This window comes from Symphalangus syndactylus, chromosome 3, assembly GCF_028878055.3.
Source record: "Symphalangus syndactylus isolate Jambi chromosome 3, NHGRI_mSymSyn1-v2.1_pri, whole genome shotgun sequence".
In the NCBI taxonomy this organism is placed as follows: Eukaryota; Metazoa; Chordata; class Mammalia; order Primates; family Hylobatidae; genus Symphalangus; species Symphalangus syndactylus.
In genome coordinates this window covers 47,618,429-47,644,693 of record NC_072425.2, presented here as the reverse complement: position 1 = coordinate 47,644,693, position 26,265 = coordinate 47,618,429, and the positions used below count along the sequence as shown (strand labels likewise).

Below are 26,265 nucleotides of genomic sequence, written 5' to 3'. Positions count from 1 at the left end.
CATAATTATGTTAGTATTAATGTAATCTGGTCCTATAAAAAGTAACAGAATCCATTTATAATTTTAAAAAGTGAACAATGAACAACGTAGCTTAAGACCAATTCAAAAGTATCATAAAATTTCTAAATCACAGTTTTCTCTTATGCCAACTGGTCTTAATCATCAAATTCCCTCTTTTACTCTATAGTGAGAATCATTACTTTGAAAGATTGATTTTGTTATAATAATAATGGAAATTTAAATATTTAAAAGGAAAAAACATCACTTTTTTTCTAGAACTCTACAAAGGAAATTGCCATTAGAGAGGCAGAGGAAACACAATATATACATATCCAAAATATAGTTTGCAGTGAAATAAATGAAAGCCCATTACAGATAAACTTACCTGATTTTAAAAACTAACCTGTAAATGGATTTCTTCTAATTTTTCTAATGCCTGCATTGCCATTTCAACCTGCTCCGATTTATATTCTTGTTCTTTACCAAGTTCTACTATATCTTTTTCCATATGTGTCTTAAGATTTAATACTTCTTCTTCCAACATCTTTTTATCCTTCTCAAGTTTTTCACATTTCTCTTGTACTTTTCTCATAGATAATAACTCCTGATGAAGAACTTCACTGTCTCTGGCCAAATTGACACATTTTGAAGATACAGCTTCCTTCTCAGCCATAAGATCATCAAACTGCATTAATAAAATAATAGAGCTTGATAATGAAGTAGGCTGAGAATAATCTAATACGAAACCAATAGCAAATTTTGAAATGCATTGACTTGCAATAAAGTTATCTGTAATGTAGTAGATTCTTCAAATGTGAACCCTTAAGTTACTCAGAATTTTAAGAACAAAGTTAAAGCTACCATGAGTCACAAAAATATGCTTTAATGTCACCATCTTTGCCACAGAACTTTTACACTTGCTTGTACTTTTATTTTTCTGATAACTCATTTTTGTTCCTCCTTAAATGGCACTAAGTTGTCTCTTAGTAAAAAGTGTCTAACCCTCTTCCCTCATCATCATTCCCCAAAATTTGTCAAAAAAAACTTTCAGAGATATCATATTGAGTTATTTAGGCCAAAGTCAATAAATGGCTCTCAGAATAAGACTTTGAAAATAATATAATACTCTATGCTAGGCATGGTGGCTCATGCTTGTAATCCCAGCACTTTAGGAGGCTATGGCAGAAAGATCACTGGAGGCCAGGAATTTGAGATCAGCCAGAGCAACATAGTGAGACCCCCATCTCTACAAAAAAATGAATTTGAAAAATTAGCCAGGCATGGTGGCTCAGGCCTCTAGACCCAGCTAGTCGGGAGACTGAGGCAAAAGGATGTCTTGTACCCAGAGTTCAGGGCTGCAGTGAATTATGACCACATCACTGCACTTCTGCCTGGATGATAGACAAGGACATATCTCAAAAAAAACACAAAATAATGAATCCTGTAAATAAGGATTCTGATGCCATAAGCCTTTTCCTAAACTGCAAATGTTTCATGCTAATTTGAATTGCATTTTAAGAAGTACTGATTCTTGGGGTAAAGGCCATAGAATAGAGCACCCAGAAATAAATCCACATATTTACAGCCAACTTGTTTTGGAATAAGGTGCCAAGAACATACATTGGGGAAAGGACACCCTCTTCAAATGAATGGCACTGGGAAACTATCCATATGAAGAATGATACCAGCTTCCTATCTAACACCATATAGCAAAATAAACTCAGAATCGATTGAAGACAGAAATGTAAGTCCCAAAATTATCAAACTATTATAAGTAAACATAGGAAAAATGCTTCAGGACATTAGTCTGCACAAAGATTTGTATAGGTAAGACATCAGAAGCATAGGCAAAAAACAAATGATAGACAAATGGTACTACAACTGAGTGAAGAGAAAACCTGTAGAATGGAAGAAAATATTTTCAAGCTATTCATCTAATAAAAGACAAATATCCAAAATACACAAGGAACTCAAACACCCTGACAGTAAACAAAAATAATCTGAGTTCAAAACTAGGCAAAAGATCTGATTAGATATTTCTCTTTTTTTTAAGAGAAAAAAAAGAAATACAAATGGCCAATAAATACATTTAAAAATGGTCAGTATCACTAATCATCAGAGAAATACAAATCAAACCTAAAATGTGATATAATCTTGCTCCATTTCAATAAATGGCTATCATAGAAAACACAAAACAAAGTGCTGGTGAGGTTTCAGAGAACAGTAAACTCTTACATGCTGTTGGTGGGAAGGTAAATTAGTGCAGTTACTGTAGAAAACAACATGAGGTTTTCTCAAAAAATGAGCAATGGAACTGCCGAGGGATCCAGCATCCCCACTACTGAGTATTCAGGCAATAGAAAAGAAAACAATAGATCACAAGGATACTTGTCCTCATATGTTTATTGTAGCACTATTCACAACAGCTAATGTATAAAATCAACCTACATGTCCATCAACAAATGAATGGACAAAAAAATTGTGGTACACATACACAATGGAATACTCACCATATAAAAAAATGAAATCCTCTTACTTGTAGCCATGTGGATCAGTCTGGAGGATATTATGTTAAGTGCAGACACAGAAAGATAAATACTGCACATTCACACTCGTGTGTGGGAGCTAAAGAGAAATCGAGGGCTGGGCAACATGGCTGATGCCTGTAATTTCCTAGCACTTTGAAAGACCGAGGCAGGAGAATCACTTGAAGCCAAAAGTTCCAGAGCAGCCTGAGCAACATAGAGAGACATCTCTACAAAGTAAAAAATCAAACAGATGCAATGGTGCACGCCCATAATCCTAGCTGCTCAGGAGGGTGAGGTCGGAGGATCACATGGGCCCAAGAGTTTGAGGCTGCAGTGAGCTATGATCAAATCACTGTCTCTAGTCTGGATGACTACAGTTGCCCAGAGCCCAGACTACACTAGCAAGACCCTGTCTCTTAATAATAAAAAAGCTCATAGAAGTAGGGGAAGGGAGTCTGGTTAATGGATACAGAATTACAGTTAGATAAGAGGAATGAGTTCTGATGTTCTGTGGCATTGTAGGGTGAATATGGTTAACTATGATTTATTGAATATTTTTAAAAAGCTAGAAGATTTTGAATGTTCACAATTCAAAAAAATGAAAAATGGTTGTAGTAAGAAGTAGTAAATATGCTAGTTAGCTTGATCATTATGCACTATATAAATGTATCAAAATGTCACTCTATAGCCCATAATTATGTATATACATGTCAATTAAAACAAAAGAGAATCTATATTCACCCCATTAAAAGAATAGAATATGGGCCATCCTTACTGATGGCCTTCTCCAAATGAATAAAATGCAGTAAAAGGGATACCATGTGGCTTCCCTCTCTCAGACTGCTGTCCCTTCGAACTCAGCCCCCAGATTGTGAGAGAGATCAGTCCACAAAGACAGCCTGGGAGAGCCAGTGTCAGTGTTCATGCTGCCTGCCCCAGACAAGGTTCCAGCCAATGGCCAGCATCAACCATCAAACACATGGGTGAGCAAAGCTTCAGATGATTCAATTTCTCCAACTTCCTAGGGAAGCTGAGGGGAGCAGAGGCAAGCTGTCCTGACCAATCTTTTTCCAAACCACAGGTTCATGAACAAAATAAATGTTTTTCTTTTAAGCCACAAAACTCTGGGTAATTGTTAGAAAAATAAGTTTTAAAAAGAGACAACAGGAAACATAACTTATGTAGCAGAAAAGAGTCTCCTTTAAAGTAGGATCTAATAAATGTTGAGGTTAATTTATTGATGACAAACATTATTGAGAAGCAGCAGATAACCAGGAGAGAGATGTAAGCTGCTAAGGAGGAACTTCTCCTAAAACCCCCTTCAATTATGAACTCTGATAATAAGGCAAGGGTGTCTCCTTACAATTTCCCCACAAGTTAGGAAATAAGACTGCAAAGCAAGAAGACATATGATTTGAAAAACAACTGGAAATACTTGGTTACATAACCAAAATCAGACATTTACCTGATTTCAATTAATGAAAATTCTAAAAGAAGAAGCTTTGAGTATTTATTAATCAATCTGTATTCGATTTTCATTTTCCTTTTTCTCAATGAGGAAATAAGGAGAAAATTATGGAATGACTTTTACTCTTCACAGAAGTAAAATAAACATAGCATACTTTGAGTGTTAAGACATCAAATGCAATTTCTCCTTTACCTTACTTCACGTTTGTTTGTATGGAGAAGTTAAGACCATCCCATCTCTATATTATACCACAATGCTTCTCTATAGCACACAACTTGGCTCTGAAATTTTGAAAGTCAAAATACTAATCTACTGTGTGTCTCTGATAAATTGCCTGAATATTACCTGATTTTTAAGTGCTGCACTCCTAAAACTTTTTCTTGGAATGAGTTAAATTTTTATTCCAAGAATCCTCTACTGAGCTAGAAAGCAGAGCTGTGCATCTCTGTTTCAGTAAAAGGAGGTTGACACAGAAACTGTGGTTTCTGAGAATGCAAGATCTGCACCAAGAAAAGGATTAGCCACAGTGCTACCCAAGAGAACCAGCTGCCAGGTGGAAAGAGGATCTGCGAACTGAAAGATGATGACTTCACTTGATTTCCACTGAGGAAAGCTGGCAGCTGAGACTTAAACTTCTCCTTCCTGGATGGTAAACATCTATGGATGATTCTATGAATTATAATGAGTTAGTAAGACATAAGGCACTAAATAGTAGACTATGTCAGCAGATTCTGTGACCAAAATTTACTGAAAATGAAACTATAGAGGGAGGCACTGGATAAGAGACTAAAGGTTTGAATGGAGAAAAAAAGGAAATAGTGTGTCTTGTAAGCCTGACTTCCCATCATGTCTTAGAGTAAGTAAGGTATACGCTGGCCACAGATTCCTTTGAGACACAAAAGGTGAAGTTAAAGATATTCTACTACATTTAATTTTTATTATGACATAAGACAACTGGTAATATGCAACATGATTGAAAAAATTTTCTCATTAAATTTGATTTGGTCCTGGTATAAGAATAGACATAAACTAAGAATTGATAATCTAAAAATAAACCTGCACATTTACAGTCAATTGATTTCATACAAGGTTAACAAAAAAACAGAATGGGAAAAGCATAGTCTTTTCAATAAATACTATTGGAACAACTGGGTATCCATGTGCAAAAAAAAAATTATAAAGTTGGACTCTCACCTAATACCATATTTAAAAATTAACTCAAAATAAAACAGTTAACTGTAACAGCTAAAACTATAAAACTCTCAGAAGAAAACATTGGTATAAATCTTTGTGAAGATATAAATATGGATAATAAGCATATTAATAGATGCTTAATGTAATTAGTCATTAGGAAAATGTAAATCAAAACCACCTTGTGGTATCACTTCACACCACAGGATGAAATCTTTGTTCAATAAAAAAAGAAAATAAGTGTTAGGAAAAATGTAAAGAAATTAAAGCCCTTATCCAATGCTGCTGGGGATGTAAAATGGTGCAGCCACTTTGGAAAACAAACTGGCAGCTCCTCAAAAGGTTAAGCATGAAGTCACCATATAACCCAGAAATTCCAGTCATAAGTATATACTCCAGAAAAGTAAAAACATAGGCAAGCACAAAAACTCATACATAAATGTTTACAGCAGCATTATTATTATTATTATTTTGAGACAGAGTCTTGTTCTGTAGCCCAGGCTGGAGTGCAGTGGCATGATCTCAGCTCACTGCAACCTCTGCCTCCTGGGTCCAGGTTCAAGCAATTCTCCTGCCTCAGTCTCCTGAGTAGCTGGGATTATAGGCATGCACCACCATGCCCAGCTAATTTTTGTATTTTTAGTAGAGACAGGGTTTCACCATGTTGGCCAGGATGCTCTTGAACTCCTGACCTCATGATCCACCTGCCTCGGCCTCCCAAAGTGCTGGGATTACAGCTGTGAGCCACCATGCCTGGCCTATAGCAGCATTATTAATAAGAATCAAAAAGTGGAAAGAACCCAAAGGTCCATCACCTCATGAATGGTTACATAAAATGTTTGAAGCATCCATACAATGGGATATTACTCAGCAATAAGAAGAAATTAAGTACTGATACTGATAGAAGCAGGAGACAGCAAAATGCCTAGGCAGATATGGAAGTGTCCCTGGAGAATCTCCAGGCCCACAAGTGTCTACACCAGATAAAACATCTGGTGCAGATAAAAGAACCATGTCCAGGGGCTTGCCTGGACATGCCAGCAGCAGACTGGAGGCCCACATGCACTGGGGGGTTGGGGTGGAGCCACCAAGAATTCACGCCTTATGCAGAGGAGGAGCCTGTCCTCTTCAGCTAATGTGTGCAGGTATTCAATTGTGAGGTGGAAATCTGTTTGCAGGACCCCTCTCTTTGCTGAGTGCTTCCCTTTCACTTAATAAATTCCATCCTTCTCACCCTTCAATGTGTCCACATGGCTAATTTTTCCTGGTCATGAGAGAAGAACCCAGATTTAGCTGAACTAAGTAGCAAAAGCCCTGCATCAATACCTGCTACAGCACAGATGCAGCATGAAAAATTATGTTAAGTGAAATAAGCCAGTCCCACTTGCTTTTTATTTCAGAGGCTTATAGGCAAATCTATACAAAGAAGGTGAGTGGTTCCCTAGGGCTGAGGGAGGAAGGGAAAACTAGTGAAGATAGCTAAATGATGTAGGGTTTGTTTTTAGGGTGATGAAAATGTTCTAAAATTGATTGTAATGATGATTACATAACTCTCTGAAAATACTAAAATTCAATGACTTGTATATTTTAAATGAGTGAATTGCATGGTGTGTTAATTATTTCTCAATAAACCTGTTACACCCCGAAATTTATTAGGTACTAGTGATCTGGAGACATGCGCTGCTTGGTTTCAGATCACTGTCCAGGGTTCAAAACATAAGATAATCAACAGCATGTCTTTTGTATAGAAAAATATATACATATATATTTTTTAAAGTATCCTTTTTATTAGTATCAAGTCTGTAAAATTAAATGAATAATATTTCACTGCTTAAAGCACTGAGAGATTTATATTGAGGAGCAAGACCTTGTATTCTTTTGCCCCAATTTCTATCTAAAGGGTCTGGGAATCACACCCTTCAAACAATCAAATCTCATCAGATGGGTTTTATTAACTCTTAGAATGTGACTTACTTTCTAACCTGATTCTGTTACAGCATCACAGAGAGAAGAAGCTGAAAAAAATCAAAGTATTTTACCTCCAAATATATAGTTTTTGACATATTTTGAAATGGCTGTTGCAGGGCCAAGAGATCGAAATGGCCGTACAAAGCTGTCTTCTATGGGGGAAATTTTATCTGTAAGAAGTCTTCATTAACGTAGCCCAATCTCTCCCCTTCTAGGTCTTCCCAGATCTAGAGAAGATTAACTAAGATCCTGATGCATTTAAAGTCTGAAAAGATATATTTACCCTCTATTTTCTCTGAGGGCTGCCAGCTAGGAGGCTTCATCTACATAATAAGAACCTTAACCTCCATAATGACCTTATCTTAATTAAGGCCTTCCTTTATACCTATTTCCAGTTTTAGACAACAGATTTTCTTTATCAATTGTCACCTAAAGAATCCTTAATACCCACCTATGACTTGTTAGCCCCTCCTTTTTGATGTCCCACTTTTAGGCTCAGCCAATGTATGCCTTCCTCATATTGATTTATGATTTTCCCTACAACTCTGTCTGCTGGAAATGTACAAAACCAAACTGTAATGTGACTGTCTCATGAAACATTCTCAAGAGCTCTTGAGATTGGGTAATTCAGGGCCACAGTCACCATACTGGCTCAGAATCAACCTCCTTAAATGTATTTTGGCTGAATTTGGGTTTATCCATCATTAATATTTCTCCAAATTACATAATTTTAATCCCCAAACTGATTTAAAATTACCTTATATTTAAATATAAATTATTGTATTATAAAGATACATGTATTTGTATGTTCATTGCAGCTATTCACAATAGCAAAGACATGGAATCAACCCAGATGTCCATCAATGATAGGACAAAAAAATGTGGTGTATATACATCATGGAATACTATGGAGCCATACAAATGAATGAGATCATGCTTTTTGCAGGGACATGGATGAACTCGAAGCTGTTATCCTCAGCAAACTAATGCAGGAACAAAAAACCAAACACTGCATCTTCTCACTTATAAGTGGGAGCTGAATGATGAGAACACATGGACTCGGGGAGGGGAACAACAAACACTGGGGCTTGTTGGGGTCAGGAGGGAGAGCATCAAGATTAATAGCTAATGTCTATGGGGCTTAATACCTAAGTGATGGATTGATAGGTGCTGCAAACCATCATAGCACACATTTACCTATGTAACAAACCTGCACCTCTCGCACATGTAATCTAGACCTTAAGATAAAATAATTATTTTTTTAAATTACCTTCTGTTTTAGCTTCTTAAACAGAATATCCATTTTCAGTTGATCTGTATTTAAGTCTCCATGGCAACTGAAGTCTTCATTTCCAAATACATTTAACATATTTATTGCCATTTCTAGGCATTTCTTATATCTGCAGAAATGTAAGAACTAGTAAGTCAAGTATTTTTAAGAGTAAATATTTAATAATTGTTTAAACAGATATTATGGCATATCAAAGAAACAAATCTATAAACTATGGTCCCCTCAGTTTCAACTGAACATAGTTTGAAAGCATTCTATATGAAATTATAATCTTAGATAAATAATATGAAGAACAATTTTATGGTACATATAGCAGGTAAAGTGATATAGCCATACAGTTTTTTTTTTTTTTTTTTGAGATGGAATTTCACTCTTGTTGCTCAGGCTGAAGTGTGATGGCGTGATCACGGCTCACTGCAACTTTTGCTTCCTGAGTTCAAGTGATTCTCCTATCTCCGCCTCCCAAGTAGCTGGGATTACAGGCATGTGCCACCATGGCTGGCTAATTTTGTATTTTTAGTAGAGATGGGGTTCACCATGTTGGTCAGGCTGGTTTTGAACTCCTGACCTCAAATGATCTACCTGCCTTGGCCTCCCAAATTGCTGGGATTACAGGCATGAGCCACCACACCTGGCCTAACCATACAGTTTTTTATAACTAAACTATTCATATCCATTTTGGTATGCTAAGATAAAATAACATATTAGTAAATATAAGGCATAACCGAGAGATGAGTAACCAGGATTAAAAAAAAGTAAAATACATATATGTTTGAAAAAGACACAAAAATACATTTTGATATTTGTTGACCACAGTCTATAAGAAGAAAAAAAAGTACACACAAAAAGCACAAGGACATTATTCAATGTAGAAAAAGAGAAGAAAACATCTTTAATGTCTGAATTGAGGAGAAAAAGAAAACAGGCAGTTTTAGAAAAAAGGAAAGGTGGAGATAGATATGTGATGATTTAAAGACTTTGAAGAAGAGATCTAGAGATCTTTACTGACATAAGGTCGACAAAATGAAAGATACAAAACCATGCAGAGAAAGGCAATGACAGAAAAATGTTGATTAGAATCAGAAAACCAACTTAAATGCTCAGTAAATACATAGAAAAGTAGCTGTGTTTAGGGCTTCAAAGACACATTCCATTTTTTTTTTAAATCTGTGATCAAAACATGAATGCTCATTTTACTCTTTTTCTTGGGGGTATACTTTTTATATAAAATTTATTTCTGTAAAACAGAAGTTTAATAAGATGTATACTTCATGTATACAATGGAGGTACCCATGTAAAATGAGTAAATTTCCATGATATGTTTTATATCTAAAAGAAAAAGAAAGCAGCAGAAACAAAATACAAGCTATATATCAAGATAAATTTTGATGTTAAAGAAGGACACAAATAGGTCTTTAAAAAAATTGAATGCAGCAGAGAAGAATATTACAAAAAGAAGAAAAGATGACCAAATACAGCAAAAATGTCTTCAGAAATAAAAGTTCAAACTAGATAATGAAGAGTGCACTTGACATTACATGTCCAAAGCGTTGTCATTATTGTTTTCAAAACCATTAAATAATACGTTGCTAAGCGCAGTGGCTCATGACAACTTTGGGAGGCCGAGGTGGGTGGATCATGAAGTCAGGAGTTTGAGACCAGCCTGACCAACATAGTGAAACCCCATCTCTACTAAAAATACAAAAATTAGCCAGGCAGGGTGGGGCACACCTGTAATCACAGCTACTCAGGAGGCTGAGGCAAGAGAATCACTTGAACCCAGGAGGCAGAGGTTGCAGTGAGCTGAGATCGTGTCATTGCACTCCAGCCTGGGTGACAGAGCCAGACTCTGTCTCAAAATATGAATAAATAAATAAATAAATAAAAATAAGTGTAATGTTTTGGCATTCAAAAAAATTTCAGATTGTGTTGTTTCTTTTTTCACATATTTTTAATATAAATTTTTCATCCCAACCTTGCCCCAGCAGCTCAGCTGACTCCCACCCCCTGTTTCTCCCCTTCCATTGGACTCTATGACACATGGTCTCATCCAGAGATCTATTTTTCATCACTTATTGTGTTTTTATACTGAAATTTGATTTTTTTAATAATTCCCTCAAAAAAGTCCAAGGGTCATGGACTCCCGCTCACATGCCTATAAAGTTGTGTTGTGAGTTTCTGAAATACATTTTAAAATAGAATTCATTTAATTATGAAAATGCAGACATAAAATGAATTTGTATCAAGGTTTTAGTCAAGTAAAGTTAGAGTTAAATCAATTACTAAATGGTTAAAATGTTCTACAGTATGAAAACCATACCCAGTTGCCTCTTCTTCTAATTCATGATTTTTCTTTCTTATTTGATCCACATTATAGTCCAGTGATGATATTAACTCAAAAAGTTTTCTGAATTCTTCATGTTTTTCTTCAGGCTTGAAAAAAAAGTATTTAAAATTATTTTTGTAAAATCTAGAGACCCTCTTCTATCTTAAAAATATTATTTCTCATAAGTTGATGAATAATATGTATTTAGGCAGTTGTATAAAGTGCATTTTATAAACCTGATGCCAATAATGACAGATTTCAAAACTAGTCATTTTCTTAAAACAGCTAAAAAAGATTCACACTTTCATCATTATCTTTTCTGAAATTTAAACTGCCAAAAATGTTTGTTAAAAATGAGAATTTTTACACATAAAATACTAAGGGTTAGTAAGATAAATTAAGAGTAGTTATATTTACATTTTAGTTTTTAAAGATGCTCTAGAAACATTGTCATTAATAGTTTAAGATATTCCAAGTTAAATTACATCTTACTAAGATGATTTTTAGAAAACTCTTATCTAGTTCCCATTACATTTTTGATCCGCATCTATCTTCAGGCTGAGCTAAATACTGTCATTCTCTGTAAGTATTCACCTGTAGGTTTCAGTTTTTCCCTGTCTCTTAACCATTTCTCTTTAAACAAAGTTTATTTTTTCTATAATAAACAAATAATAACTTTTGTCTACTTTTTGTGGCTTTTCTATTATCCTGTTTTTCCCCTTCCATTGGACTCTATGACACAGGGTCTCATCCAGAGATCTATTTTTCATCACTTATTGTGTTTTTATATTGAAACTTGAGGTAAACCAGTGCAAGGCTCTTTAGAGCAAAAACCTAGATAACAGACATCTGGGTTGCTTGGCAAAGGTCATGTGTAATCCTAAGTTATGAACCTGTCACAATTTAATTGTTCTGCCTCTGTATTCATGCTTTCACACCACTGTAACTGTAAGCCCGCTTCAAGCTAGCCCACCCCGTTTTTGAAGTGTATATAAAAGTCAAGTGCTGTCTTTGTTCTGGGCCCAGTTTGTCAGATGTTGAGTCCACTGGGTCTGAGTACACTCGATAAAGACATCCTCCTGTATACACCCCAAGGTCTCTCTCTGGTCCTCCTGATTCTGCAACAGTGTGATCTCCACTCACTGCAACCTCTACCTCCTGGGTTCAAGCAATTATCCTGTCTCAGCCTCCCAAGTAGCTGGGATTACAGGTGCCCACCACCTCACCCAGCTAATTGTTTGTATTTTTAGTACAGATGGTGTTTCATGATGTTGGCCAGGCTGGTATTGAGCTCCTTACCTCATGATCTGCCCTCCTCGGCCTCCCAAAGCACTGGAATTACAGGCGTGAGCCACTATGCCCAGCTGCTACTCCTCTTTTTAAATTCTCTCAGAACTCCTAAAATCTCAAAACGTTAACCCGGATTCCCTAATATAAATTTCCAGCTCTGACCTTTTTACTGAGGCCTCTTCCCTCTAGTACACATATTATAGATGATATTCTCAACCACACACTCATACATTGCTACTTGGTGCAGATTACTTTTGTAGATAGTGAATCTTGTCTATTTTATGTTGATTCTTAATGGATGTTACTTTGAGTACAGTGTTATTTTCTAATCTTGAAGGGGGCTGTCTCACCCTTAGGATATTCACCGGTATACTTTGTCCGTCTGTCCTTCCTTCCTTCCTTTTTCTTTCTTTTCTTTTTCTTTCTTTCTTCTTTCTTTTTTCTTTCTTTCGGTCTTCCTTTCTTCCTCTCTCTCTCTCTCTCCCCCCTCTCTCTCTCTTTCTTTCTTCTTTTTTGGATCAGTATACTTTGTCCGTTTTTTCTTTTTCTTTTTTTTTTTTTTTTTTTTTTTGAGATGGAGCCACACTCTGTCATCCAGGCTAGAGTGCAGTGGTGCCACGTCAGCTCACTGCAACTTCCACCTCCTGGGTTCAAGTGATTCTCCTGCCTCAGCCTCCCAAGTAGCTGGGGCTACAGTTGCACACCACCAGCTAATTTTTATATTTTTAGTAGAGACAGGGTTTCGCCATGTTGGCCAGACTCTTCTTGTACTTCTGACCTCAGGTAATCCACCCACCTCAGCCTCCCAAAGTGTTGGGATTACAGGTGTGAGCCATGGTGCCCAGCCCTTTTTTTCTTTTATAATGAAAATTTTCCCATGAGAAACAGATTATCAATTGTTTGCCTTTGTTTTCTTTTAAAGAATTTCCTTTTCCACAGAGATATGGCATGATAAACATCTTGTTCTAAAGTTTCTTTTGGGGGACACTCAACTATGTCATTGGGAAGCTCCAGTCAAGTAGAGATCTCCCTTCTTCCCAATCGAGATTCTTCATCTCAGAATGGTGTCCACCAAATGTCTTAATCCAGGTAGTCTCCTGCTTAGGAATTCATGAAATAAGAACCTCTGGAGAAGTTAGAGGCTATTGATTGAGATGGTTTAAAGCTGCCCTTATTACATGTTTTACTCCCAAGGCAGACATCAAAGTGGCTAATAATTCTATGCCTGATGTCTAACTCAATTCTGTGGGAATCTATAGAAAACATTTTATTTATGAGACACTGTCTTGCTCTGTTACCCAGGCTGGAGTGCAGTGGCTTGATCACTGCTCACTGCAGCCTTGATATTCCGAGCTCAAGTGACCCTCCTACCACAGCCTCCAATGTAGCTGGGATTACAGGCATGCACCACCATCCCTCAGCTAACTGTTTAATTTTTTTTTTTTTGGTAGAGTCAGGGTCTCATTTATATTGCTCTGGCTGGTCTCAAATTCCTGGGCTCAAGCACTGTTCTTGCCTCAGCTTCCCCAAGTGCTAGAATTACTGGCATGAGCCACGTCACCAACCAGGTGTTCCATGGAATGGTTTGAGAGGCAGTTCTACACAGAAGCCAGAAGGCCTGGGTCTGAATCCCAGATCTACCAGATACTAGCTGTGTGACCTTGAGCAAATTAATTTTCTGTGTCTCTGGTTCTGTATCTATGAAATGGAGAGAATAATACCATCTACTTCACTGGGATGTTGGGAAGATTAAACCAGGGACTGACATGAAGCACTTAGAAGAGTATGTAGTGCATGGTGAGCTACACATAAGATTTGCTTAGAAGCACTTAGAAGAGTACATGTACATAGTGAGCTACAGACAATATTTGCTATTAGCATGATAATTTTTACTGTTTTTTATATCTTGACCATTGTATGTGCTAGGCAGGTGGCATTCTAATGGAAGTGGTCTCCTATAGCTGCACTGAATCATTCTTTACACCACTGAAAGTGGCAGCAAATGGGGAGCGTATAATTTATAGCTTACTTTTCTCTCTGTGTGACTCAGTGGGCAACAGTCATGTATGTACTACAATGTAAACAGCACCTCCTGGATTGAGTAGTACATAACCGACATGACCAGCAGAGACAGGCTGAGCCACGGAGCTGAAAACCCTGGACTCTATTGCTAAATCAAGTCTTCTGAATCCCCTCCCAGCAGCTGTTGCTGTGGCACTGCCTTCACGAGTACTCTGCTGAGCACACGGATTAAGGGGCTGTGCTATCCTTCATCAGACAAGCTGCAGCCAGAACTGTTCAGCTGACAAACTGGCAACCATCCAGAAATACAGTTTTGGCTACGTAGTGAAGGAAGGCAAATTTAGATTCTTTTTTCATATTGAGAAAAACCCGAGCATTTGATTGAACAATTCTCCTCTATTAGACTAATTGGTTTTAATTTCATATTTAATTGCTAAAAATACACTTAGAATAAATGATTTACCGTGTTAATGTCTTAAAGAAGAAATCGTTGGTATGGTATATTTTGTTCTATGCTGAAAGCTGCCAAGCTAAAATATTTTCAATTTATATAAGGATAGGTGACATGCATGTCATATATTATTTGCCCTTTAAGCAAATTTATGTTAAGACAAAATTATCTTCCATTAAAAATTAAAAGCCATGTCAAATTAAGGGCTAAGTTGTTCTGCAGACTGGGCAACAAGTGCTTAGATGTAAGGTCAGTGAGAGAACAGTCAGAGAAAGCTTCATGAAGAGGAAATTGCCTGCCAGGTCTGAATGAATGAGGCTAGATGAGCAGGAACTGAGAAGGCAGGAAGGACAGCATGGGTAAAACTGGTGCTGACATCTGCCCAATTAACTCTGAGGATAAAGTCCAATGCAGGAAATAAAAACATATGTCCATACAATAACCTGTAAATGAATGTTTGCAACAGGTGTTTCCATAATAGCCAAAAAGTGGAAACAACCTAAAGGTCCATCAGCTGATGAACGAATGGGAAACTGGTATAGCCATGAAATAGACTATTATTTGACAATAAGAAGGAATAGACTACTGATATGTGCTACAACATGGATAAAATTCTGAAAAAATTCTGCTAAGTGAAAGAGCCAGTCAGAAAGGACTTCATATTGTATGACTCTATGTATATAAAATATGCAGATCATGCAAACCTATGGAGACAAAAGTGGATGGTGGTTGCCTACAACTGGGGTAGGTGGAGAGACATGGAGTGGGGTTGCAGTCACGGCTAAGAGATGTAGGGTTGCTTTTCAGAGTGGTGAAAATGTTCTAGCATTGATTGTGCTGATGACCACACAACACTGTGAATATACTAACAGACACTGAGTTGTACATTTTAAATGGTTGAACTGTCTGACATGTGAATTATCTCTCAGTGAAACTGTTTTTAAAATCCCATGGTAGGATCCAGATAATTTTCTGAGCTCTCTATTTTGGACGTACATACTCTATTAGATCTGAGTATTTCTACACCATTACAGTATATTTTAAATGAAAGGAAGATGAAGGCAATGTCTAACTTTTCAAGTCGTTTGTAAATTAACCTAAAATGTGTGCATTTCAAAGAACAGTATGATGGCCTTTCTGTACAAGTTAACCTAGAATCCATGAAAGGAAGAGGCACAGCTTCGGTGTCCATTCACAAAAGTGAAGAAATAAGACAACTTTCTGGAATATTCCATTAAACATTCTCTTCTGACTTAATCTGGCTTGCCTCACCAAGGCATTAAGGAAATTATCTAAAAATACTGTTTAACAGGAAAAAAGTCAATTTTCTGTGAGGAATGATGTATCATTCTCAACTTTCCCAAGAGTAGATACTGTAAGAGAAAACATATGCAACTATTTTTCAAAATGGCAGAACAGGAGCCAGAGTTGAAGAAGTACGTTATAAAGATAATAAAATGGTAATGATCAATTATAATGAAAATACAAAATCAAGCTGTCCACTGAAATTAGTATCCTAAAACACTTTATATTATTCAACCAGCTACAGATTAACTGTCTACATGTTAAATTCCATACATACTTGACTTTCTACTTGAAATAATTTCTTCTTTGAAGTCCGTGTCTCATCCAAATTAATATGACAATGTGATGTAACTTCCAGTGGAGACTCTGACATTGAAAATTTTTTAAGGTGATCAGCCAGTTCTTCTTGAAGTTGTCTCACAATCACCTGACAAAATATTTTTGTTACCAATTTTATAAAGTGCCTTATTATTAAATTATGTTAATAATATTTAACTCTAGCATACATACTTTGAAAATTATTACCACACACACAGATTCACTTTCTTTCCCTTATATGTACATTTTCTTCTTTATTACTGAATTCAGTGAGGGACATAGAAGGTGTTATCTTCCTGCCAAATTGGTATTCTCTTACATGACAGATTGATTCAGCCCGCTATTCATTCACCTTAGACCCTCAACTCAACCTGAGTTCCTCACATATTCAGTCGCCTGTTGAAATCCTTCCTACAGATTCCTATCTCAGAATAAAAGTAAAATTCCAACGGCCTTCAAGGCCCTAGGTAACATGGCCTCTACCTCCCTCCCTGACCTCAGCTCCTACAACTCTGTCCCATACAAACTTCAATCCCACTCTCCGTGAACTCTGCCACCCTTCATTAGTCTGAAAATGGGGATTCAATGTCAAACTCATAAATCACAGACAGCTACAAGTATCTTTGTACTGGAAAGAGTTATATCCAAATGATAGTCATTGAGACTTAAAATGTAAATTATGAGTTAATTATTCATAAAAATATTCACAGCAAATTATAAATACCTACCAGTGGAAACATTACGTCAAATATTTTTTTGCTAAAATTTACCACATTTATTCCAAATTGTGATTTTATAACAAGTAGAAGTCTTTAAAATACTAAGTGATCAGAAAAATACATAATGTGAGACTGACATATTTTCAGACTTAAGTCACATTGGTATGAATCAAAACAAAGTTATACCAACTAAAATACATAAAAGAGAGAGCCACTGAAGGAAAAGCGTCACAAGACACAGCAACACACTTCAGTTCATCTGGGAAATCTAGAATTAAGTGTCAAAGCGGCTTACTTAATTGAATCTTAATTTCAAAATACACATTTCAGGTACAAGCATTTCCACTTACCCGCTTCATTATGGTCTTAAAATGTGGCAACATAAAGACATTACATTTATTATTTCAGTAGTATAAGACTACATACCTTATCAACAATGCTCTGTATCTACTAAAATTTCATAGGTGACATAATATCTTTACTCAAAGGAAAGCATCTGTCAGCTCCACCTTTTATTTCCTAGAAACAAAATATGTTTCCAAGCTGATACAGTAAACAGTTTTTTTGGTTTATTAAAACAGCTTCGTTGAAATATGATTTTTATTAAAACAGCTTTGTTGAAATATGATTTATAGAATTTATCTGTTTTAACAAACAGTTCAAAGATTTTTAGTAAATTTACTGTGTCATGCAACCATCTCTACATTTCAACTTTAGAACATTTTCATCACTCCAGAACAATCCCTCATGCCCATTAGCAGTCATGACCCACTTCCAGCCCCAGGCCTACACAAACGTTAATCTTCTTTCTGTCCCTATACCTGTATTTCCTGGATGATTCATGTAAATGGAGTTATACAATATAGTAAACACATTTTCATCTATTTGTTTTTATATTGAACTAGGCTCAACATATAGCCAGAATGAAATTTTAAATTTTCTTTCCAGAAGGTTATAGTTTTCTTCATACTTACCTCTCCTTCTTCTTCTTCCTTTTCATACTGAAACAGTTTTTCTTTTAAATAATTACATTCATTCATTAATTCCGTATTTTTTTCTTCTAGAAGGAGATATTCCTTCCCATTCACAAAACAGAGCCTCCTTGGATATTAATGACTATCTATTTATTATTGCCTTCCTTATGAGCATCCCCTAGTTGTTGTTCAAGCAAGAGATTTTTGAGTTCTTCTTGACGTATTCTGTCCTCTAAAGAGTTCTGCTTTCCAGTGGATTGACTCTCCTTAGCTTCCTCATTTGGATGCATCTGTTTCATTTCCTTTATTTGATGCTGCGCTTGCTTTAGGTCCAGCTGCACACTTTCTAAAGCCAATGTCTTTTCCCTGAGAGCATCTCTTGTCTCATGGAGCTTAGCTTTTAAGGTACTGAACTTCACCTGAGCTTTAGAAAGTTGTTTAGTAAACAACTCATTCTTATCTGTTAATTGAGAAATATTAGCGCCCATTTTTTCTTGTTCAGAAATATCATCTGCTCTCCGTGAAACTAGTTCTAGGTCTTTTCTTTCCAAAATTTCATTGTGCTCATTTATAGCAGTGGCCAGGCTAGAATGGAGGGATTCGACTTCAGCTTCTAGTCTTTGTTCGTTGTGTTTTTCCTTCTCCAATTTTGAATTCAGCCTTGAATTCTCAGCTTTCAGATCATTGAGCTCTTGTGAATACTGGGCCATTGTTTTTGTTATCATTTCTTCATGGAGTCTTACACTCTTTTCAAAGTTAGCATTTATTTCTGTAATACTTTTAATTTCATGAATATATTCTTTTTCCTTTCTGAGACTGTCATTTTTTATTGCATATAATTCCTCTTTGAGCATGGCAATGTCTCTCTTCAACATATAATTTCCATGCATCACATCCTTCTTTTTTCCATAACTTTGAGAATCCTAAATAAAACAAAAGAAATGTTTAGCTAGCACGCAATAAAATAACATATGATGGTTATTTCTGAAGTGAAAGAACAACCTGTACATTCATGCAACTAAAAGTTGCTGTAAGTGGATATCCAACTGGAGAAAAAGTTGAAGCAAAACCTTAAACCTCAGAGAACATACATTTCAAAAAGTTCAAAAATTTATTTGAAGTCAATGAATCCATAAAATACACACACACACACGCACGCACACACACTCTAGAGAATTTTTAAGAATATCAGAATTGGAAAAGCCTTTCTCTGAATTACAACAAACTCAAAGCGTAAAGTTGTTAAAAAATTCGACTAAACTAAAATCTTGGAAAAAGAAAATTGCATTTATACTCTGATATCTAACCCAGACACCACCCTATAGTAAGAGCTTTACCTCCACGTCTATTTGGACAGATAAAATCTCTCAAAGTTTTAAAAGTTCTGTTTCCCTGATCATATTCTATTGCGATTTGACCCAACATTTTTTAGTCAGTTGTAAGAATTACATTTACTACATCATAAATCTAGACATTGAACTGAGCACTTCTACATACATACATTGACGAACTTATTTAGTTATCACAATCCTTAAAAAAGAGAGGTTAAAAATATAAGCAAGCTGCAGGATTTTCCTCAGGGCTTCTGACTCTACTTCTAGTTCTCCATCAGATCACGGTTACTTCTGTGGTGTAAATATATCAACACAAAAACAGAGAAACAAAAAGACACAGGCATAAAATGTGTCTTCTGCCTTTGTCACCTGGATTCTCCATGGAATAGCCAGATGGAGAGGATGTGACCTTGTGGGGCTTCAGAAACAGAAAAGAAGCTTTCCCTTTTCTGCACTAAGCTTATTTTTTCCTTTGGATCCTGGGATACCAAAAAAGTGAAGGCACTCACTGAAATAGAGGAACCAAAATTTGCCACAACACAAGGAGCCGAGTGAAACTGCTGAGTTGCTAGTGCAGAATCCTGGAAAATGAGATGTTCCTCAAGTTTACATTCAATTACCACAAAAGTTTATAGCTGGAAGACATACAGTATAGTTGTCCACTCTAGCCCCATTATCTACTTGATAATGGAAGTAAAACCAAGAAATATTAAGTAACTCATCCAAAGCTCCTAAGGTGGCATTACCTAGTATTTCATGGCACCAAAAGGGAAGATACAATTACATATTGCTGAATTACATAAATTACCAGATAAATACATCAAATTTGTCAAATAAATTAAAAGTGTGACTTTGGCAAAGCAATTTAATGGCTCAGAGGGTGGTGGGGGGCCTCATCTGCTTTTACTTTGAAAGAGGAAAATCTCTAGATTTTTGTCCATCTTTAGAACAAAATATACAGAACTCAGCCTTCTACTATAGAGCCAAATGCTAAATTTTTGGCTGAGGAGTTATGCTACTTATATGATAAAATCATACATGCCCAAACCTACCATAGTTTATTAAACAACATCATGTAAAAGTCTGATTCAACAGAAACATTGGAGAGTGGTGATTTTCTTAAATATGTGAAAGTATATATATTTGTTTCCAAAAATATTTAAAGTGGCCATGATGGAAGTATAAGTTTAAACAGTTTGAGTCAAACAGATAAACTTGCATGCATGAAAGCACATTAAACAGACTTCTTTGGCTGGGAATATTTGTTGCAACTCTCAAAGTCAGATATATTTTCATGTCTCTTCTCAGTCATTGCTTCCCTCCCATTGTATTACCATTTTCTCATTTAAATAAATGTAATTCATCTTTAAATGAATATAGAAAAAAGAATCTAGACATTATTTCTTTAGCAATTTCCTTTATGCTTATCTGGTTCAGAAGGTCACATGGTATATGGCTAAATAATTTTCCCAGCCCATATGCCACCTGGAAGACTCACAGTGAGACTTAGGTTGATGAATGAGCAAAAATATGAGAATGTTTTCCAGAACCGTCATTTAGATAGCAGCACTAATCTACTTTGACACATAATTACACATTTAGATAACCCCACTGTAACTATACACATGAGATTTTCTTGAGTAGAAAACCAGAACGAATCAGATAACTTATAATATAAGAGAAGCAGCAAGGGAACCTCTTTCTTTTTATAGTTGAACTTTTTTTCTTCAAAGCCAGGAACTCTACTTGTAACAAGCCCATCTCATTCTTAAGTCTTTGCATATCTTGCTGTAAGTCTTCTTCTAGCTATGCTGCTGATGTTCTGTCACTATATGGTGGAGAATAACTCACATTTTCTAATTCAGGTTTCATGCTTTTATAGATATTAGCAGTGGGACTGTCATATGTGGGTCCCTGAAACACACTTGCCAGACCCCTTCTAAGCTTTAGAAGAGCTTCTAAGTTCTATATGGCTTGTGGAACAAGCGCTGTATTGGTTCTTAGTTTTTGTAAGTGTCTGTAACAGCAGAAATACTGCAGCTTTCTATCCATGTCACATGCTTCTATTCTTTGGAGTGAGCAAACCACAAATCAAAAAGACTTTTTGGATCTCTAGACTGAGGCCAATGTCTAATGTCTAATTTCCAATCTGTGGTATTTTGGGTTATATTTTCTTGTATTTGCAGATTAAACTCTTGGTCTTCTTTCATTTCAACCATAACTACTGGGTTCCTTAATTTTTCAATTTCTGTATCATTACAACAATTCTCTATCTTCTTCATCTCTGTGAGAAACAGGCTACCTGTCTGGTTTGTTATAATTTTTATAGTCTGATTTATTTTCATTTGAATAAAGCTTAGAAGATGACTGGCAAGTGTATTTGAGGGACCCAGAGTATAAATACAACGACAAGACCTGAGTGAGATGGGCTCCTTCTGTTCAGGCAATGCCTGGAATACTATAGTTAGACAGTCCAGGTGCATCTGCTTCCTCACCATCAGGGATATAATTCATCAGATTACGGGGCACTCCCTTTTAAGTTTGTCCCTCTTTAGAGTTACAATGTAAGAGCTCTTCCTCAGGACAAACAGTAATTTTGCATTTTTCGAAACTTTCACCAATCTTCAGTTGAACTTTTTTGTAACGAATTCTTTTTTTTTTTTGAGATGGACTTTCACTCTTGTTGCCCAGCTGGAGTGCGATGGCATGATCTTGGCTCAACACAACTTCTGCCTCCCAGGTTCAAGCAATTCTCCTGCCTCAGTCTCCTGAGTAGCTGGGATTACAGGCATGCACCACCACACCTGGATAATTTTGTATTTTTAGTAGAGATGGGGTTTCTCCATGTTGGTCAGGCTGCTCTTGAACTCCCGACCTCAGGTGATCCACCCACCTCGGCCTCCCAAAGTGCTAGGATTACAGGTGTGAGCCACCGCGCCCGACATTGTAATGAATTTTAAAGGAAGTCCTGAATATATAGATATATCCTCTTTATTACAATTCTTAGTTCTGGTTCTTGAGGCATTTTTTTGCAGGTGCAAAAGTGGAAAATTAATTTGCTTCTTTTGTTTCTCAGATGTCTTTTCTGACAGGGTGCATGTTTTAAAATTAATTTTATTGGCCGGGCACGGTGGCTCAAGCCTGTAATCCCAGCACTTTGGGAGGCCGAGGCGGGCGGATCATGAGGTCAGGAGATCTAGACCACGGTGAAATCCCGTCTCTACTAAAAATACAAAAAATTAGCCTGGCGCAGTGGCGGGCTCCTGTAGTCCCAGCTACTTGGAGAGGCTGAGGAAGGAGAATGGCGTGAATCCGGGAGGCAGAGCTTGCAGTGAGCCAAGATTGCGCCACTGCACTCCAGCCTGGGCAACAGATTGAGACTCCGTCTCAAAAAAAAAAAAATTAATTTTATTCTAAATTAAGAATGAACAAAGAAAAAATAGAAAATAATTAAAATTGAACTGTGAAACTTAATCTATGTTTTACTACCCCTAAGTTACTGGGTTATAACTAACAAGTAAAAAATAATTTGCCTTGGCTTAATATAGGAGAAAAACGTGAACCAGGAAGCTTAACTCTCACTGTTTGTTTGGAGTAAACTTAATTCATTATCAATTAAATCTGACAGAAATGGGTTCACAGATGATATGTAGTATTCTAAAGGCTTTCTCTCTTGAAAAGACTTTTACCTTAGCATACCCTAAATAGTGAACCCCTACAGTGAATTCATATTTCTGAGGATTAACTAAAGAGTAGGCAAATGCTAAATTATTAGAAGCCAAAATGAATACCTATCAGAAAGAGAAGAAAATTTTTAGATTCTACTTCAAATGTTACACTGTAATATGATAGTGTTATCTAGATAGGTTATCTGCGTATATCCAGGTCTAATATATTCTAAGCTCCACTAGTGACAGTGGGTTAAAAATTTTAATAGCATTTTCTATTTATGTTAAAACAAGAAAGTTATTGTTTGTACCCTGACACCAAAGTCCCATTCTGGAAGACATAATTCTCTCAATAGGCAGTTGGGTTGCTTTTATGACCCCATCCTCTCCCTGAACATAGACACTGAAGGCAACCAGAAACCAAAAAAAAGACGAAGTCTTTGACCTCAGCACTGATGACCAGCAACATAAAACTGCAAAGTTTGAACCACTGGGAATAATGACTCCTTTAACATGAGGTGAACTCAGTGGCCATCACTGTTCAATTGTTCATAATTTCTCTTGCTTAGTAATACAACTCAACTTTTGATGTTACCTTCTTTATCATGAAGAAGGTTATAAAAATAAAAGAGCAAAGAGAGCTCTGGAAATTTCTGGCCTCAATTCCAAGGGTACAGATAGCTATGAGTTACTACAGACTATAAGAATATTTTAAATTTTATAACAGGCTAAAATGTTTTAAAATTCAATATGAAATTATGCCCTGTTGGATTCTAAAAGGATAGTCTAAAAGGTCACTTCATTTGGACTATGCTATGTTATTAAAGAAAAACAAACAAACCAATGTTAAGCCAGAAATTTAAATTGTTACATACCTGTGGCTGTTTATTTTCACTTCTTTCAAGCCTTTCTTGCTTTTCCTGTGAAGCCACTTTTAAGTCGTGTTCTGCTGACAAATCCATATGCTTAGATAAAATGAATGACTTAAAGACTATCATCTTTATAAAAATTGATACAAAACAACATATACTTTTATAAATTGAGAGTTTAAATGAAGCTTAATGCTTACTGGAATATTTACATTTTAAGAAACACTTCTAATTATCTAAAACTTTAACAAGCCACTTGGGGAGACACTAGATATCAGCAGGTTCAAGCCATGCAAAAGTCTCAGGGTCACCCAAAAATTATTCCACCCAATAAAAAAAAAAAAAACTGCTGGAAACAAAACAAAATTTAAAAATACAGTAAAAACATATAAAGTAATACTTTACTATTCTCTACTTGATAATAGTATCTTTTTAACCACATGCTAAGTAAGTTGTTTACTAATAATTTGCAAAATTTTTGTTACCGTTATATCTTTATAGTGTACACCCTGTTTTTTACATCTGAAATATTTTCCTGTACTATTCTGACAAATTTATTTTTGTGTTTTAAGACTCAGAATTCAGGCTGGGCACAGTAGCTTACACCTGTAATCCCAGCACTTTGGAAGGCCCAGGTGGGATAACTGCTTGAAGCCAGGAGTTTAGGACCAGCCTGGAGACCATAGTGAAACCCTGACTCTATAGAAAATTTGCCAGGCATGGTGGTGTGTGTCCCAGCTACTCAAGAGGTTGAGGCAAGAGGATCCCTTAAGCCCAGGAGTTTCAGTTTGCAGTGAGTCTCGATCATGCCATTGCACTCCACCCTGGGTGACAGAGCAAGAACTCGTTTCCAAAAACAGAAAAAGAAAAAAGGAAAAAAGGCTCAAAATGCTATGTGAAGTCCTCCCTGAATCTGGCTATCTTTCTTCACATACACAGATGTCTCCTCCCTTGGGGCTCTCTTAGTACTTTTTGAATTTTTCTAGTGTCACTTCACCATCTGAGCTGCACATCAGCTCTTTGTATGTCTATTCCCTTTGTTGCTAGACTGTAGCAATCATCTTTGTATAAACAGTCTTTATTTTACTAAATATTTATTGAGTTCCTGCTAAGTGGTAGGCATTGGGGTTTAAAGAATGAGAATAAAAGCTGTCAGGGGTGGCTTTTCTAGAGACCATGCCTGAGCTGAGACTTAGACAGTGAGGTTCACCAGACTAAAAGAGACAGAGGGCAGGAACGATAACACATGCCAGGCAGTGGCAAGACAGGGAAAGAAGACTCCCAGAGCGTATGTATTTATCTACATGAGAAGGATGGTGACGGGGCATCACCAGCAGCTCGGTAATGCCAGAAGAAGGGGCAGACAGAGAAAGGGCTGCAGATGGAGATGAAGCCAGTTTCTGAAAGCCTTATATAAACCAACTATTACTGTCGCTTCTTAAATTTTTTAAAAAAGCAAAACAAATTAGAAAAGCATAATTGCAAGAAAAAGACCAACATTTTATTTTATTGTATCTTATCTTATTTGACTTGATTTTTCTTAGAGATGGGGCCTCACTCTGCCACCCAGGCTACAGTGTAATGTTGCTATCATAGCTAACTGCAGGCTCAAACTTCTAGGCTCAAGTAATGCTCCTGCTTCAGCCTCCCAAGTAGCTGGGATCACAGGTGCAGAACACCACACCCAGCTACAGTTTTTGAAAAAATAGTCATGGGGTCTGGCGATGTTGCCCAGGTTGCTGGACCTCCAAGCCTCAAGGGAGGCTTCTATCTCATCCTCCAACACTGATGAGATTACAGGCAGGAGCCACCATCCCCGGCAACACCAATATTTTCAAATGAATAGACTGGAGCTCTATCATTTTATTTTATCATGGATGGGTGAAAACCTTGTAATAGACTCATGTACTCCATGGATTTGTGACAAGGAAACTATAGCATTAACTATGGCTGAAGCTTCCCTTGTCTCCCAGTCTCTTTACATGGTTAAGAGTAGAGATACTCAAATGTCTTACCTTTTACACCTTCTTTTCTTTTTTTCAAATTTGCAGGCTTCATAGCTGCTGTTTCTGTCAAACATGCAAGCTTGTTAGATATTCCTTCTGGAAAACATCATCCTTCTGCCTCCTTACCTGGCAAAGTTTCACTTACTCTGCATGCTTACCCTAAATCCTACCCATTTTTTTTTAGAAGCTTGCATTCATCACCAGAAATTTAAAAGTGAATGGCATCTAATGAACATGATAAATACCTAGTAAATAATAACTATACGCTCCCAGGTGACATCTATCCTCCATCTACCCTCTACATAATGGGTCAGCACACTGCAGACCACAGGCCAAATCCTGCCTACCATGTTTTTTCTCAGTGAAGTTTTATGAGAATACAGTCATGCCTATTCATTCTGACATGCTACCTATGACTGCTTTCACACTACAATACCAGGGTTGAGTAGCTACAACAGAGACCACATAGCCTTCAGCTGCTTAAATCATTCTTGAAAAAGAGAGAGAGAGAGAGAGACCACATGGCCTAAAATATTT

At 36.6% G+C, this 26,265-nt stretch overlaps 1 protein-coding gene across 1 annotated transcript in view; it reads right to left on the bottom strand.

Annotated features, from left to right (window-relative positions):
• LOC129479141 (ankyrin repeat domain-containing protein 18B-like) overlaps positions 1–26,265 on the bottom strand; it is an 80,862-nt gene that overhangs the window by 37,716 nt on the left and 16,881 nt on the right. Inside the window, 8 exon segments of the mRNA XM_055271763.2 lie at positions 404–685; positions 8,426–8,555; positions 10,767–10,879; positions 16,118–16,267; positions 17,852–17,980; positions 17,983–18,774; positions 23,729–23,799; positions 25,738–25,791. Coding sequence (XP_055127738.1) covers positions 404–685; positions 8,426–8,555; positions 10,767–10,879; positions 16,118–16,267; positions 17,852–17,980; positions 17,983–18,774; positions 23,729–23,799; positions 25,738–25,791 — 1,721 coding nt within the window.